Below are 18026 nucleotides of genomic sequence, written 5' to 3'. Positions count from 1 at the left end.
AAATAAAATTATTGAAAACTGTAGCAATTACAACTAACGTTAAATTTTAGAAATAAATAATGATAAAAAAATTTTTAAAGTGCACTGATGTTACTCTTTTTTTTAAAAAAAACTAAATTAAAGAAATTTGTACAGAACAATTCTTTTATATATTACGTAAATTTTGAAATATATTCTGTGGCTCATATAAATGCTTAATTCTTTTTTCTTCTCTCCTTATATTTTTTATAAATATGCTTCTATTGAACAAGCATATTAATGGATTAATTGAATTTTAATTACTTCCCGTTTTAAATTAAATGCTAAGTTTTAACTGAAATTACAAAAAAATTAGAGATGCATATGCAAAATAAACATATCTATGTAAGATTCCGAATAATGAGTTACCTGCAATCAAAATTTGAAGTTTAAAAATGCTTGGCTGAGAATGTCAATAAGGCTAAGTTACATGCAAAAAGATTCAAATGAAATTCTATTTAATCAAGAATTCTGACTCATTCACTTGTCATCAAAAGCTGCTATTTCAAAATAGTTATTCTTCATCTCATGAAATAGTTTTTTTAGCGTAATTCGGATGTTTTATTCAATCATATTTGATTTTACCCTAAGCAAATTTTGCAAAAGAATGGTAACAGTCTGGCATGCTCTCTGTAAATTATTTTATGTGAATATTAAAAAAGACCAAAAAGTAGACTAAGAGTTACCAAATATAAAACGCAGTTTTTTTTTTATTAAATAGTAAGTGCTCACTAACCAATAATTTTTCAAAATTTTATTTTGACTTTTAATCATAATTTTATCGAAATGGTAACATTTTTCTCTCTCTAACTTCTGAGCATATTATTGCATAAAAAGCCTTTTTATACCACATGAAAATTAAAAATATAGTGAGAGGATTTTCAGGGCTACTAATTTCATTGCCTCACAAATTCTTCTCTAACTAAATTTTATTTTTTAAATCTTTCAAATACATTTTATAATAATACTTATTATTGTTAATTTATACTCACGGCATAGCGACGATATTAAATACATATTTGTACTCTCACGCCATGAAATTAAGATAAAATTTTGAAAATAAATTAAATACAGACGAATCAAAACATTATCATACTACGACGCTTCGGACTAGAAGTTAGCATTTTCTTAATTTTTTTTTCTAAATGCACTTGGTTCTCTTGATATTTCTCGAGACATAATATCGATGCGCATTTTAATCCACTTGTATGCATGAAAATGGGTGATGATAAATTATTGGATTTGCTGAAATTCTACTATTCCGATGAACCTCACAACTGCAACCGTGGCAACGAGCTTCGATTTTATCGATTTTCTAATTTCGTGATATGGGACGAGACAGCAGCAAAGTCACGCTCTGATCACGTCGCAGGAAGTTGTCTGTCAATTATAGGTGGCAGGAACTATTACCTTTAATGCGGGTTTTTTTTCTCTCTTTTTCGATATCTCTGTAAAACTAAAATTCACATTCAACTTCCTTTTCAGCCGTTGGAAGTTAATATCGGAGAGTCCATACAGATATGGGAATGTTGTGTTGGAAATGGTCCTTTCTAAAATTTCAAGTTTTTCTAACCTTGCTTTCCCAAATTTAAAACAATATTTAAAAAATTAATGATTGTCATACGCTTTTGGGGACAGCTGACTAGCAGAGAATATTGGATGCGTTTAATATTTTATGCAGTGGCGGATTGTCAGCTTAGAAATTAGCAATGCTGCAAAAAGTGTTTTTCAAAAGATTGCAATTAAATTCCAGCTGGAGTGGTTTCCCCGAAGTGTTCTCGCATATTCTCTAATAAATGTATTTATATATTATTAAGATTGTATGCCACTGGCGGATAAATGCAGTTATGGTGCAATGTGTTTGGAATGTCGTCCGTCCTAAAATTTTAATTTCTTCTAACCTTGCCTTCCCAGATTTAAAACAATATTTAAAAAATATAAGATTACTAGCTTTTTGGGAGGACAGCTGATTGGCAGAGAATATTAGAAGTATTCAATATTTTAAGCAGTGGCGGATTGTTAGCTTAGAAATTAGCAATGCTGCAAAAAGTATTTTTCAAAAGATTGCAATAAAATACTAGCTGGAGTGGTTTCTCCGAAGTTTTCTCGCATATTCTCTAATAAATTTACTTATATATTATTAAGATTGTATGCCACTGGCGGATAAATACAGGATCCATGCAGTTATGGTGCAATGTGTTTGGAATGTCGTCCGTCCTAAAATTTTAAGTTCTAACCTTGCCTTCCCGGATTTAAAACAATATTAAAAAAAATTAATTACTAGCTTTTTTGGGGGAGAGCTGATTAGCAGAGAATATTAGAAATATTCAATATTAAGCAGTGGCGGATTGTTAGCTTAGAAATCAGCAATGCTGCAAAAAATATTTTTCAAAAGATTGCAATAAAAAACCAGAGGGAGTGGTCTCTCCGAAGCTTTCTCATATATTCTCTAATAAATGTATTTGTATATTATTAAAACTGTGTACCACTGGCGGACAAAAGTTACGAAAGAATCTATTAGAATGCGATCTTCGGCGATTTTTTGGCGCTTAATTGCTGGAATGCGGTTAGTTCAGAATCGGAGAGATTTTTCAGCTAATTTCCTAAGAATTTTCAAAAGCTAAATATGACAGAGTTAAGTAAGCGTATAGAAGTATTCAAACTTGGTCTTAAGGTCATATATCAAATTTCAGCCAAATGGCTCAAAGCATTTTTGAGCTATCGGGTCCATATATATGCCGATGGACATAATTTAAAAAAAAATGTATTTTTTGATATTTGGAGAGGTATGAAGCGGGAGATTTGTCGAAAACTCGAGTATGAATTTTTTGACGAATTTTCTCGAGTTTAAACTTTTAGAATGCATGCTCTATACTTCGTTTACGAGAAAGTAAAAAGGGAAATTCCCATTAAATTAATGTATAACATTTGCATTCATTCAATGGGAATTTAGCTAGTATCAAACTAATACGTTAATTTATTTAGTAACAAATTAAATATACACCATTGCTGCCATATTTAGTTTGGATGACATTTAATGAACAAAATAAATTGAATCTTTTTAACAACTAATCTTTTCTCTTTTTCAGGGTACGGCAACATCGCTCCAAGGACTCCGTCCGGCAAGTTGGCCACTATTTTCTACGCCATCATAGGCATCCCACTCATGCTCCTCTATCTCACGAACATCGGTGACATCCTGGCGAAAGCATTCCGCTATCTCTACAGCAGAGCATGCGCATGCACTGCAGATGGACATGGAGGATCGAGTTCGGAGGCGAGGCGGAGAAGGTACCTTTCCGAGAACTACAGGGTGCAGCATGTGGTTGGTAACTCCTCCTCGTCCTCCGCAGGGAGGTTCGGTCTCGAAGTGGATGACAAGTTCCATCTCAGCGTACCTCCTCCACCACCTCCTCCATTGTCACACATCAGGGAAGATGAGGTAAAAAAAAAATCGATTTTAGTGATTTGAGAAAAGTCTACATTCCCCAGTGATATAACATGTTTACAACATTGGGAAAACTACTACGAATTGTCATTGCATCCTTTGAATAGTCCTCAGAAGGATTTTAATGTTTTTAAATGCAAATAATATCTTAGATAATAATATAATCTTAGATAATAATATACAAATAATATCTTCGATATATCATTCTAATATATCGAAATTCGCCAAATTCCTCTGCATCATCAAATCGATTTTTTATGATGCAGATTTTTTGACACTAAAATTATAGTATTTTCTTCATAATTCGGACACGAGTAAATAAAAAGTCAGATACTGTGCAAACAATTAATTATCACGATGTAAAATGCAAGGTACGATTGAAGAATGCCAACACAGATATAAGCAATTATATATTTAATAAATATTTTTGGTTGTGTTTTTTTTTTTCATTTTTTTTTTTTTGTAAAAATATTTTTGGTTTGGCACAAAAAAAAATTTTTTTGGTTTTGTGATCCACTTTCATATTCCTTCTGTTTCAGGAGTTTCTGATATTTAAATTTTCTATAACGTTTAATTAAACTATTCCAAACCTGGTATTTAGATTTTGAATTTGCTGATATGGCAGTAATGGATAATAATAATTAAAAAAAATGTCGCCGGCGTCCTGGCATAGGGGTAGCGCGTCTTCCCCGTGATCTGTGCGTCTTGGGTTCGAGTCCCGGTTCAGGCATGGTTGTTGCTCTTCATCTGTTCTATCTGTAAGAAGTGTGAATGTGCTCCCCTGTAAAAAGGGGCTGTGCAAGCGATTGTAATGCTTGAGCAGCTAAGACGTACCATTGGCCCTAGTTGGCGCTACTAAAAAACAAGAGACGCATCCACGGCTTAAAATCGCTGATTTCATCAGCGGGCTTGTCATGGCAAGTGCCATTAGAAACAACAACAGAAAAAAAAATGTCTAATTTCAAGGTAGTACGAAGTTAAAAAAAAAGAAAGAAAGCCGAAAATCTGTAGTTAGAAATTGAAAAGTTCGAAGCAAATATCCGTTTAAAAGGTACGATTTTAAAGTTGTATGATAAAATATAGAAAACTGACTCACTTATCAAGTGAAATAAAAACTTTTCAACCTAAAAATAAACAGTGAAAAAGGCATACGTCAATTCAATCCTAAAAGTATTAAATTTTGAAATAAAATTAGATACAATAGATTAAAAAAATTCAACGACTATAAAAGACAATATTTAATGTAAATTTCTACACGTGTGTATTATTTTTTTTATTCTACATTATAAAAGTAAAAATGAAAATGTCTGAAGAGAGCAATTTAACATTGGTAAAAGAGCACGATATTATTAAACAGTGAACTAAGTTTAATATTATCCCCCCCCCTAAATTGAATCGATGCAAATCTTGTTCAAAATTAATTTTGAAAAATTGATAAAAAAATTATAAAGATATGATGATAAAATTGATATTACTGAAAAGCTATTTTTTTTTTAATTTTAAGATAGCTTAAAAATAATTTTTGTTTGATGATATGCTTCAAACTTATAGAGGAAAAACTTAGTATCTTAAGTCCATTCCACCATTTAGAATTGTGCAGAAATTTTTATTACGGTAATTGAACCATCCAGGTGCAGAAACACATGTGTGCCAAATTTAATTTAAATTCATAAAGAGGAATGGATTTGTATAAGGTTCAAAAAACAAACGGAAATTTATTTATATATAGTATATTCAGAAACATAGATGTGACATAACAGTAGTGATTCAATGATTAAAATTATTGTTATTAACAAATAGTGTATAATAGTTAAAAATTGTTTTTAAGAAAGCTAAATTTAGCGTTTGAATTTTGATTTGTTAGGAATTTGGACATTCAAGATTTCGTCTTCCTTAAGGGAATGACAGGTATTCGGTAATCTGGATTGTGACTGAATCTTGTTTCAAGTGATTGAAAGATTGTAAATTTTTTTTACTTTTATCTTACAGGTTCGAATTGAACCCATACCGGACACAGAAATCTACCGCGAAGACGAATATAACGGCAAGGCCAGAGTATCTGTCCCAATTACTCTCTGTATGGTGATATTGGTGGGGTACATCTCAGGTGGAGCAGTTCTTTTCTCTTTGTGGGAAGGATGGGGGTTCCTGGATGGATCCTACTTCTGCTTTGTTACTCTCAGCACGATTGGTGAGTATCAATAATTCAGATGGGTCCTCATTGTTGTTGTTAGGCAAGTACTATAAATGTATTGGCTAATAGGCTAAATGATCCTTGTGCATTGTTCTAATAATTTCTCGCACATTATTGGCAATTATATATATATATATATATATATATATATATATATATATATATATACACTGGTGGACAAAATTAAGAGATGGAAGACATTTTCCCAAATATCTCAAAAAATACTGAATATAAATAAATGAAATTTGGTATGGATATAGCTTATACCATGATAATAAAGTATGCAAAACAAAAATGAAAGTGCCATTCACTGTTAAGACCTATTGCCAATAAATTCAATGTAGTCTGAACTTAAGGATAAAAGATGACAATAAAAGTGAGGCTTGTACAGTGTGTGTTGCCTCTAGTATGGTGTATGGTCACCCCTGACAGACAGACAGCATGCACAACGAGTATGCATGCTGTTAATAAGGGAGTTAAGGAGGGGTTGTGGAAGACCCTCCCATTCTTCCATCAGAGCAATTTTTAACTCTAGAATGGTTCTGGGGGGAGGTTGGCGCATCGCAATAGCTCTCCCAAGAACACCCCAAGCATGTTCAATAGGATTCAGGTCAGGGGATTTGGCTGGCCAATCCATTCGTTAAATGTTCTCGCTTTCCAGATACTCATCAACCATGAGAGCCTTATGTGGTCGCGCATTGTCGTCCATAAAAATGAACTCAGGGCCAACAGCGCCCCTGAAAAGACGCACATAGGGCTCTAGGACCTCCTGCCTGTACCTCTGGGCATTCACGGAACCATTGTCAAACACATGGAGCGGTGTGCGGGTATCTTGCATGATCCCTGCCCAAACCATGAGTCCTTCACCAGCATAATGGTCCCTTTCGATAATGTTGCTGGGATGATATCGGGTTCCAGGTTCCCTCCATATCAATAACCGTCCAGAATCAGGTTGTAGACTGAATCTGGACTCATCGGTGAAGAGAACATTAGCCCATTGAAGCTGTGTCCAATTCTGATGTTGTCTGCACCATTCTGCACGCGCTCTTTTGTGGGAAGGAGTGAGTGGGATGCAAATAACGGGCTTCTTGGCATACAGCCCTCTTTCATGGAGTCTTCTGGAAACTGTCTTACTCGAAATTGATGTTCCTGTAGCAGCAGCGAGGTCCCTAAACAATTGAGTGGCTTTAGCCGTCCTCTGGCGATTAGCTGAAAAGAACAAATACCGGTCTTCATTGGCCGTTGTAGCCCTCGGGCGACCTTGTCCTGGTCGTCTGCATACTGTCCCACTAGTTTTAAATTGACTCCACAAATTGAAAATGACGCTTGGTGTTATATCCAATTCCCTAGCAACCTGAGTTTGGGACTGGCCTGCCTCAAGTATACCCACAATTATCCACCTCATACCGTCGTCTAAACGATGATGTTCACTCATTTCACCTAAAAACCAGCAAGAAACAACACGATTATTCAAAAAATGCACTAAAATCTGCAACTGTCTTGAGGAGTGGAATGAGATGAACAGCTCGATGGGGACTTTTATACCTCCTTCTGGCTTAGCAACGCCCACAAGAATACATAAACTTATCTCAGGGCCAATAACGCTACAGTGACCATATATGGCAATCAACTGTCCAGGTTTTGTGCGGTATTTTTAGAGAAATGTGCGAAAATGCTTTCCATCTCTTAATTTTGTCCACCAGTGTATATATATATATATATATATATATATATATATATATATATATATATATATATATATATATATATATATATATATATATATATATATATATATATATATATATATTGTTACGAATCTGTAATGCTGCTTCCCAGCATAGTTGGTTCCACCATCGGAAAGAATGTTTTACAGTCATCTGTACTGGACGGAATCCGGTGTCGCGTCGGAGGTTCCAGAGCTTGGCGACCATTTGGCGACTTGGCTACGAATTTGGCGCCAAAATAGATTATACCCGAAACATCGAGAATTTTCCCGATCTGTCCAGTAGGAACCGAGATACTCCTCAAACGTGCCTGATTGGTTGAGAGGCGTCTAGCCCTGCCTCCTGAAACCTATAAAAGGAAGCGGCCGCAGCTGCTAAGGCAGTGTAGTCGGAACCGACGTTAAAGAACTGGCCTTCCAGAGATAAGCGGTGCAGCGACGGAGTGAAGCTAGTGCTGAACTAAGCTGTGTACTACTGTCTGCAGTAGAGTCTGTTGTATGCTGCTGTTTATGATGTTTTGTATGCTGCACGTCTCGGCTGAAGATAATCGTCTTCTGTGCTGTATATAGTTGTCGTCTTTGTGCTGTCCTGTGTGTCTTCGTGTAAATAAACGTCGTTATTTTATTTTCTACTGCCGCCTGGTGATTGAGCATTCTTCACACCATATAACCCCCACTATCCAAATGAACCCCGGAAATTTCGTAACATGTAATATGTAAGCATATCATTTTCTAATCAGAAGGCAGTTTCGAAGACATTGAAGAGATTTTCGATTTTTTGACGTCGTTTTATTTCATCCCAGGAAAGCACGCATTATTTACAAGCAGGAGTGATGAATACAGACACAACACAGAACAACTCAAAGCGTAAAGAGAAAAATGAAGGCCAACTGACCATTTTATCCCTGATCTTATATAACATGAGATTTCTGATACGTGTCGATTATGATTGGGATTTCTCACACGTGGCGACCTTGACAAGAGAAACAGAGTGATCCCTTCACTCGGCACGAGGAACCGACGACGCAGTCATTTTTACAAAGCTTCAGTTGAATTAATTAGGAAGAAAAAGTGGAATGGGATCAGGAAATAAGAGAATATTGTAGAATGACTTTGACATGGGCTGAATTAGGCTAAAAAATTAGGAAATTAATTAGGATTAAATTAAATCTTAAAATAATATATATATATATATATATATATATATATATATATATATATAATTTCTAAACCACGCCATCTCTCTCTTTTATGAAGACCACGGTAACCTGGTGGTAAGATCTCGCTTCGAAAGTGGAAAATTTCAGGTTCGAGACCCGATTCCACTTAAGAATCACTGTATAAGCGAGCCTGGTGCACATTAAATCCGACGGGGCCGAACTGCCTCCCGCTGATACGGTGTGTAAGCTTGAAGAGGGGTTACACCATCTAAATGTCATCCAACCGCTGTTCAAAATTTCGAAGTTCATCCCAAAATAGCCCTAGTATTGCTTTAAAACTAAGCAAACTATGTAACTAAGCAAACTGAATTTTCTGATTTATATCATCAAACTCTAATGTTTATTACTTTTAATTATTTTTTTAAAATTATTAATTTGATTTTCAGTTTATAAATTATTTTCTTAACAATTCAAAGCCATTAACTGTATCTATATTTATCACTGGCTTTGAAAGAACATCTGGCAGAAAATATCTATACTCTGTTTCACCCTAACTTGGCAGTAGTGTATATTCTAGGCATGCCGAATCACAGTCGCTGTCAGGGGAACTGGGTTACTTTAAACTATAAAGTTACTAGAAATGTAGATCGCTGGCGGAACTTTATATCACAAATTTTTCGCCAAATAGTAAATATTTATTAACTTTATTATATTAACATTTTAAATCAGAGAATTAATTTTTTCCTTATTTTCATTATTTTGTTCAATATTATTGATACATTATTTTAATAAATCATTAAAGTTATTTCATTTCGTTTCATCGTTTCTCAAAAGAAAACCCTAAATCTTTCAATATTCTGTAAAGCGTAGTTCGGTTAATGTTTTTAGAAAAGATATCTGTATCATCGTTCACATCTTTTAAAACTTTATCTAATGTTGGGATCTCATTTCTACAAATAAATGCATGGATTTTTCGTCAGATACAGGATAATGTAAAATCATCATATTTTAATGTAAAATCATCATTTTTACATCATCATATTTACTTTTTCATAAGATGACCTGAATGTTTACCTACTGAGCCTGATCGCTTCTTTCCAGGGGTACTTAAAGGACTGGGTGCCTTTATTTCTGTTTTCATGTTGCACTTTTTGTTGATTTCACTCGTCTTGAAGGTGCGCACAGCGTATTCGGTGTAACACTTTTTCTTTTTCAGACAGTTTAGAAGTGAATAGAAATGACGAATCGAATAAATATTCACCAAACAAAATTAATAACTACTAATATGATTAATAGTATCAAAAATATCAGCTGGTAAAAAAGCGAGAATAAAAAAGTACGAAAGATGATAATGGTTGGGAACTAAATGAAGCTGAGTTGGCGGAGACGTAAAAGAAAAGCGCGCCAAATATTTGACCTTGAAGACCGGTTCTAGCCAAAGTGGAATTCATTATGTCAATCGTTTCGTTTTATTCGTTCGCTTTATTTACAAAATACTTAACAGATAAACACTTCTAACTTGAGAATAATTTTAAATACATACTGATAAAAAAAAAAGATTTCTGTAATTTATGATATTATTTGATAAATTTCTGAGCATTTTAACTATTTTAAAGTCGGAATTGCTGGGGAACTCTTTCCCAACGCGGAGCGTCACATTTTCTGCCTTTTACAATACTGCCAAGTTAGGGTGAAACAGAGTATAGCGAAGAATTATCAGTCATTCCAGAAACGATGGCAGTGGAAAATAATATGATAGAATCTGATGTAACAAAATCTGGACAACATGCATGAATATATTGCCAAATTTGGTATTAAAATATAGATGCCAAAAATAGTAACGCGGATTATCGGCAAAACTTCAAAATGTTTCGACTTTAATTCTACAGATATGCAAACTGATGTCCATGAAATCAGCGTAAATACAAGCCAAACAACAGCACAGAAGTCAGAAATTTTTTTCTGAACCTTAAGGTTACATATGCCTTATTTTATCCTATAAACTCTTGTATTGCTCCAAGTCGCCGGCGTCCTGGCATAGGGGTAGCGCATTTTCTCCGTGATCTGGACGTCTCGGGTTCGAATCCCGGTTCGGGCATGGTTGTTCTTCATCTGTGTTCTATCTGTGAGGTGTGTGAATGTGCCCCCCCCCCTGTAAAAAGGGGTTGTGCAAGCGAATGTGTGTGTGTCATCTTCATATGACCTAGAAGTCAGACTTCTGCTCTCGGGGGCTCAGGGTTCTTTACCCTTAGAAGCTACTGCACCCCCTTTCCTTGGTAACGCGGACACTACATCATCATCATCATTGCTCCGAGTCATGAAAATGAATTATATAATGGCTGAGTTTTAAAAGCTGTTTCTATCAAGAAATCAATATTTTCTAATCAAAATATTTTAAAGAATCTTAAAACACCATACTTTGTGGATAATAAAGGAAAGTTAATAAAACTTTTTTACTTCCTTGATATAGTCCTTAAGAAAAAATAAATACTTAGATATGTGTATAGCATTTTAATTTATTAAAAGAAATTCCAATTCATTCATAAGAAACCAAATGCAATATAAAGTTTTTACAGCTTATTGCAGATAATGCTTCATAATATCCTGATTATATCAAGCAAGCTGATTGTAGTATCCCTTTCAAATTTTCATTGCATTGAATTTTAAATTAATTAAAGATGTTTTTGACACTTATTGAATTTTTCCTTTTATAGTAACGGCTTAAGTTCAAAATAATTTCATCAATTCTTTCCCAAAAGATCTTGGAAGTTCTTAAGAAAAATGGCAATTGTCTGGAAAATAAAAGGTGTTTTCTCTCCTTAATTTCCTAGAAATATAAGGATTTAGAATGCCTAAAATAAAGTAATATTCGTAAATTCTTAACCTGATTTCTGTGCCATCTGGTAATAGCACAGGAGATGCGTGCATTGCTTGCCTCAACATGATTAGACACTGAACGAATGAAAGTACAATGGAGCTATCTGGAGTAAAAGTTGTCCTCTCTAATGTTGCAAACAGAGATTCTGCCATTGTTAAAGTCTTAAGACAAAAAGCAATGGTTCGCAATTTTCGAGAAATTAGAATACTATTCCATATAAATTTATTCTTTCCTGCATATTTCCAATCCATCATAGAATATTAATTCCAAAACATATGAGCCATTTATTTTGAAAATGGGGCAAGTCCGTTTTTTGTTATATTTAAAGGTTTGCATTTCAATCAATTTAAAAATATTAGTAAGTATTAATAGGTATATTTTTTTGTATTTTGTGGTACCAGATAACGTAAGTTTATAATCCAATAGTGTTTACAGTGCTGACTTAAAAAATAAGAGTTTTATTATAACTAAATGGACTTGCCTCACTTTCATAATGAATGATTTATTATAAACGTTCATTTAATTGGGAAATGTCTCAGTTACTTCAGACTGTTTTTTTAATAATTAAAACAAAATGATATTCAAAAATTTACAATTATTTATTCATTTGATAAAAAGTGAAACAAAACAAAGAATATTCTTGTAGAAAATATAACATAACAAAAAACAATTCAGTTTTATTAAGAATTTCAATGAAATTATACATTTTCAGTTTATACGTAGGTCTAATTAAATTGAATTTTATTCAAGATTTAACATTTTAAAATATCCATGATGAACAGGAGTTACATATAGTTATAAATCCATCCTTTCCTTGCATTTTTCAGATGTAATAGATCTCCTTTTTTTCATACATAAAAGATAATTTTATATTTCTGAAATCACTTGGTCTTCCTAGTTGTGGTGGCAAATGGATAATTTTAAATTCATCATCTCGTTCTATCGAAGTTTTGTAGAACATTTTGTATCTTGCATCCTTTGTAAATCTGATTCAGCATATGAGCCGTTTATTTTGAAAGTGGGGTCCAAGTCCATTTTTGAAAAAAATGGAGATAATCGTAGTATAGTAAAAACTTGTTATGATCTTTTTTATGCGTAAACAATTTAAAATTAAAAAAAAAATCAGATTCTAGTGTTTTGGAGATGGAAGTTTTAGCTCTTAACAATATTGAAAATCTGTTTATTATGAAAGTGGTGCTAGTTCATCTTAGATTGAAATTATTTTTGACCGAATATATTACGGCAAAATTTAGTTCCGGTTGCTGTATGGTGAAGCAAATGTGGCCGTTTGATATCATGTCTGAAATTTAGGGTGTTTCTATCTATCTATCCAGCTTTGATAAATAAAAATCGGTGGTTGTACAGTGTTTAATAAATAATAAAAAGTATATCTTAATTTTGTGTTTCGATAATAATATAGCATCATGTGTGCATCTCTGATCAGATCTGCATCTAATTAGGCCCGCATCAAATATGCATCAAAACAGAACTGCATCCAGCTAGGCCCGCATCTAAATAGTTCTACATCTAATTATATCTCAATCAGGTCTGCATCTAATTAAGCCCGCTTCAGACTGCATCGAATTACATCTGCATCTATTTAGACCTGTAAGTAACTAGATATATTTAAATCTGCATCTAATAAGTCCCGCATCAGAGCTGCATCAAATTAGATCCATATCTAAACAGATCTGCATCTAATTAGATCAATATCTAAACAGATCTGCATCTAATTAGATCAATATCTAAACAGATCTGCATCTAATTAGATCAATATCTAAACAGATCTGCATCTAATTAGGCCCGCATCAAATCTACATCTAAATGGGACAGCATCTAATTAGATATGAATCAGGTCTGTATCTAATTAGGCCGCATTATAGCTAACAACATGTGCACTTATAAATGAATGTCTTAAATCTTCAACTAAATAGGCTCGCATATATCTGCATCAAATTAGATCCGCTTCTAAACAGAACTGCATCTAATTAAAGCAGCATCAAGCAAGCATCTAATTAGATACATATCTAAATAGATCTGCATCAGGCCTGCATCTAACTAGATCTCAATTAGGTCTGCATCTAATTAGTCCCGCATCAGACATGCATCTAATTAAATCTGCATCAAATTTGAACTGCATGCAACTACATCTAATTAGATCTGCATCTAATTAGCTCCGCATCAGATGTACATCTAATTAGATCCGCATCTAATTAGGCCTGCAGCAAGTCTGCATCTTATTAGGTCTCTATGTGGTCTGCACCAAATATGATCTAAATAGATCTCATCAAGTGTGCATCTAATTACTCCTCATCAGACCTGCATCTATTTAGGCCAGCATTAGATCCGCATCTAATAAGGCCCGTCTCTAAGTAGATCTGCATCTAATTATATCTAAATCAGGTCCGCATCAAATTAGACCCGCATCAGACCTGCATCTAATTAGACCCGAACCTAATCAGATATGAATCAGGTCTGCATCTAATTAGATTCGCATCTAAATGGAACTGCATCAAGTTAGATCTGAATCAGGTCTGCATCTGATTAGGCCCTAATCAGACCTGCATCATATAAGAATTGCATCTAATTAGAACTGCATGTAACTAGATCTATTTAGATCTGCATCTAAGTAGAATTGCGTATAACTTGATCTAATTAGATGTGGATCTAATTAGATCTGCATCTAGTTAGGCCCGCATCAGATCTTGCATCTAATTAGATCCGTACTTAGATCTGCATCAGGTTTGCATCTAATTAGGCCAACATCAGTCCTGCATCTAATTCAGCGCATATGAGACCCGCATCTAAATACAACTGCATCTTATTAGGACCGCATCTAAATTGATCTATATCTAATTATATCTGAATCAGGTCTGCATCTTATTAGGCCCTCCTCAGAACTGTATCTAATTAGGTCTGCATCAAGTCTGCATCTAATTATGTCAGCATCAGATCTGCATCTAATTAGATCCATATGAGCCACTGATTTTGAAAGTGGGCAAGTCCATTTTTGAAAAACAATTTAGATAATGTTAGTAAAAGATAAAACTTGTTATGATTTCTTTTTTATGCGTAAACAGTTTAAAGTAAAAAATAATAATAATAATAACAATCAGATTCTAGTATTTTGAAGATGGCAGTTTTAGCTCTTTACAGTATTAAAAATCTGTTTATTTTGAAAGTGGTGCAAGTCCATCTTAGATTGAAATTATTTTTGACCGATTATATTACTGCAAAATTTAGCTTCGGTTGCTCTATGGTGAAGCAAATGTGGCCGTTTGATATCATGTCTGGAATCTAGGATGTTTCTATCTCTCTATCTTTGATAATGAAGATCGGAGGTTGTACAGTGTTTCATAAATAATAAAAAGTAAATCTTAATTTTGTGTTTCGATAATAATATGTTTATTTCCAACACCGATTGCTCAGTCCAGTGACAATGAAATGAATATCATTGATCATAAATTTTTGTTGTCAAGACATTCAATTTACCGGACAATCGTAATTTTAGAGTGGTAGAACTGACAATCCGGAAAACCAGTTTCTTGTATATTCCCCAGGATTACTATAAAGTAATACGAAATTATCCAAAATATAATAAATGTTTAATACATGAAACGAAACGCGGAAATTTATTTTCAACCCAACCTCTGGAAAAAACGATTTTAAAAAGAAATAAAAATACCGATGGAGGAACCGTGAATTGTTAAACTATAATATAGTTATAATATTATTAATATTCTTAATAATATTATTATTATCGGATGTAATATTATCGATGATAATATTATTATTATTGAAACACAAAATTAAGAAATACTTTTTATTTTTTATGAAACACTGTACAACCTCCGATTTTCATTATCAAAGATAGAGAGATAGAAACACCCTAGATTTCAGACATGATATCAAACGGCCACATTTGCTTCACCATAGAGCAACCGGAGCTAAATTGTGCCGTAATATATTCCGCCAGAAATAATTTCAATCTAAGATGGACTTGCACCACTTTCAAAATAAACAGATTTTCCAATACTGTAAAGAGCTAAAACTGCCATCTCCAAAATACTAGAATCTGATTTTTTTTAAAATTTTAATTTGTTTAAGCATAAAGAAAGATCAAAACAAGTTTTATCTATACTATCATTATCTGCATTTTTTTTTTTTTTTTTTTTTTTCAAAAATGGACTTGCCCCACTTTCAAAATAACTGAATCATATATCTTACTCAATACCACGTTCTTAAATACATATGATTATTTTGAAAGATAACATCTCATTTTTTAATCAAAATAATGCTTCTTTTATTACTACAGTTTCAATCACTAGTTTTTTTATTTGGTTTACCTTAGTATTTTATTCTATGCTTTTAAGTTTCTTCTTCAGATTGAGAATCCCTTTCATAGTATTTTCTAAACTGTTAAAGAATATTACTTATTCATTATTGGTTGATATATTTCAGAAATAAAAAATATTTTCATGTTTTTTAAAATACTTGTAATATTTTTTTTATGAAAAATATTTATACAAAATTTTATAATGTACAAATTTTTTTTATCATCTTCAATTTTAAATGGAAATAAAATATTAGCTGTATTAAACGGTTTTCAGAGCTATCGAAAGCTAATTTTACAAAAATTTATTCATCATTTCCAAAGAATTAAATCGTGTGTTTCAAACAGCAACTAGGAGATAGATGAACGAATGAAAGTGATTGCAATATTTATATTCAAAAGTGATGACAGTATTAAATATAAAGCAATATTTTCGATATAAAGAAACATAGTTTCTAATTAGTAAATACTGTCACGTAGGTTCTTCAGTGTGGAACTAAATGACACACACAAGAAGTAGAGCTAAACCAATTTATTAACTCAACTCTGAACTGAGAATACAGTGACTGACAAATCTTCTGCTTTTATACTAGCAGAGAAAGTTCCAGAATACTTTTCTGGAGATACTAAGAAAAGTCCAGAACACTTATCTGGTAGACTAAAGAAAGGCCCAGAATCTTCTGGAACATGAAATAAAGGAAAACATAAATTTTGGAATTAAATATTTACACAGACTTTGAATCGCATTATCTCTAGCGGGATTCGAACTTCCGATCTCTTGATTATGAAACCAGTGCTATGACCATTCGGCCATGGAGAGCCGACTGCCTCTTTTCAATGCGGCAATACTACCAATTCAATTAATTGTCATGGTGCCTTCACTAAAATTTCCTTATGCTTCGTAGTATCTGTGAGAAAAATTTGAAGAAAATCATTTCAGTATATTTGACAATACAAACTCTTTAAGAATATTCACTTATTCTTATTATTTCACTAAAATTTATGTTTTTCATTTTTCTTTTGTCACAGGTTTTGGAGATTTGGTACCTGGCGACTCCGTCATTTCAGAGGGTGGCTCGCAAGAGAAGCTTGTCATGTGTTCACTCTATCTTCTGTTCGGAATGGCCCTTATTGCCATGTGTTTCAATCTCATGCAGGAAGAGGTTATCCATAAAGTGAGGAGTTGCGGCAAGAGGATCGGCATCATCAAAGACCAAGAGGACGATGACGACATGGGGTGAAGCTCTTGACATCGATTCCTCATGGCCTTGGATTGTTGCTCTTTGCTGAACGAGAGCCTCGAAACCACTATACACACTTGTAAAAACTAAAAAAGAAACCCGAACTGAGCCCTGTAATGGGAGCTGGTACAGTCTCAGAAAAGGGAGGAGATCTTTTATGTTCGTAACAGGGTAGCGATTTTTTTTTTCATTGGACTTCATCTTGCATTGTCGTCAGTCGCCACACGCTGGATATGACAGAATATTGAAGACATAAAACACTTAGGTCAAAATGACTGGACAAGCTGTGAGGAAGTTTGAAAAAATAATACACGAGAACATGTAGAATAACGTCTTTCAAAAGGCAATTGTGACATGAAAATCTTGTTTTATAAGTGACCGCGACGATTTCAATAATAAATTCTTTTTTTCATTTTGTCTGATTGAATAGGTTCTGGAAGAGTATGGAAGGAAGGACGTTAAGACAAACCAACATGTGTTGAGTCAATTTAATGAAGAATTTAAAAATTTATGCCACGATATTTGTTTGTACTAAAAGGCAGAAAAGAAGGATGTTATTAATTGTATGTAGAACCATCCATAGAATTTTTCAGAATACTATTTTTGCAACATTCTATTGGAAGTACGTTTTGAATTACGATGCGGAGTAACTATAAGACTAATATCCAATCCACCAACACGCTATTCAGTATTAACAGCATATGTATTATGGAATATACAAGATGCATCAACCACATGTAAAGGACAATCTGCAGCTGGATGAAAGTTCAAACTTGTAGTTATATAATGTTATTGTTGATGATTTATCACCAAGTTTATTAGAGGATGATAATGCTCTTACAAAAGCCAAGTCACATTTTGAACTGAAAAAAATATTACAGTTTGAGCACGGAATTTGAGTATATTTGTTGCAACGGATCATGCCCTAGCTAGATGATTCGACTTCAAAATAAAGATGAGTACTGCCTGATGTGAAAATACACATTATGATTGGTTTTCGAATAATAAAATCCAATCCCATACACTCA

The 18026-nt window shown here is 33.4% G+C and overlaps 1 protein-coding gene across 1 annotated transcript in view; it reads left to right on the top strand.

Annotated features, from left to right (window-relative positions):
• Nucleotides 1-18026, top strand: part of LOC129988978 (potassium channel subfamily K member 17-like) — an 84190-nt gene extending 66164 nt beyond the window's left edge. The window contains exons 2-4 of the mRNA XM_056097278.1: nt 3108-3460; nt 5456-5657; nt 16787-18026. Of these exons, the coding sequence (XP_055953253.1) occupies nt 3108-3460; nt 5456-5657; nt 16787-16998 (767 nt within the window). The 3' untranslated portion in view covers nt 16999-18026. The remainder of the gene's footprint in view (nt 1-3107; nt 3461-5455; nt 5658-16786) is intronic.

Source organism: Argiope bruennichi, chromosome 10 (assembly GCF_947563725.1).
Source record: "Argiope bruennichi chromosome 10, qqArgBrue1.1, whole genome shotgun sequence".
NCBI lineage: Eukaryota > Metazoa > Arthropoda > Arachnida > Araneae > Araneidae > Argiope > Argiope bruennichi.
Note: the sequence above shows the minus strand (reverse complement) of the source record. Positions and strands in the feature narration are given on the sequence as shown.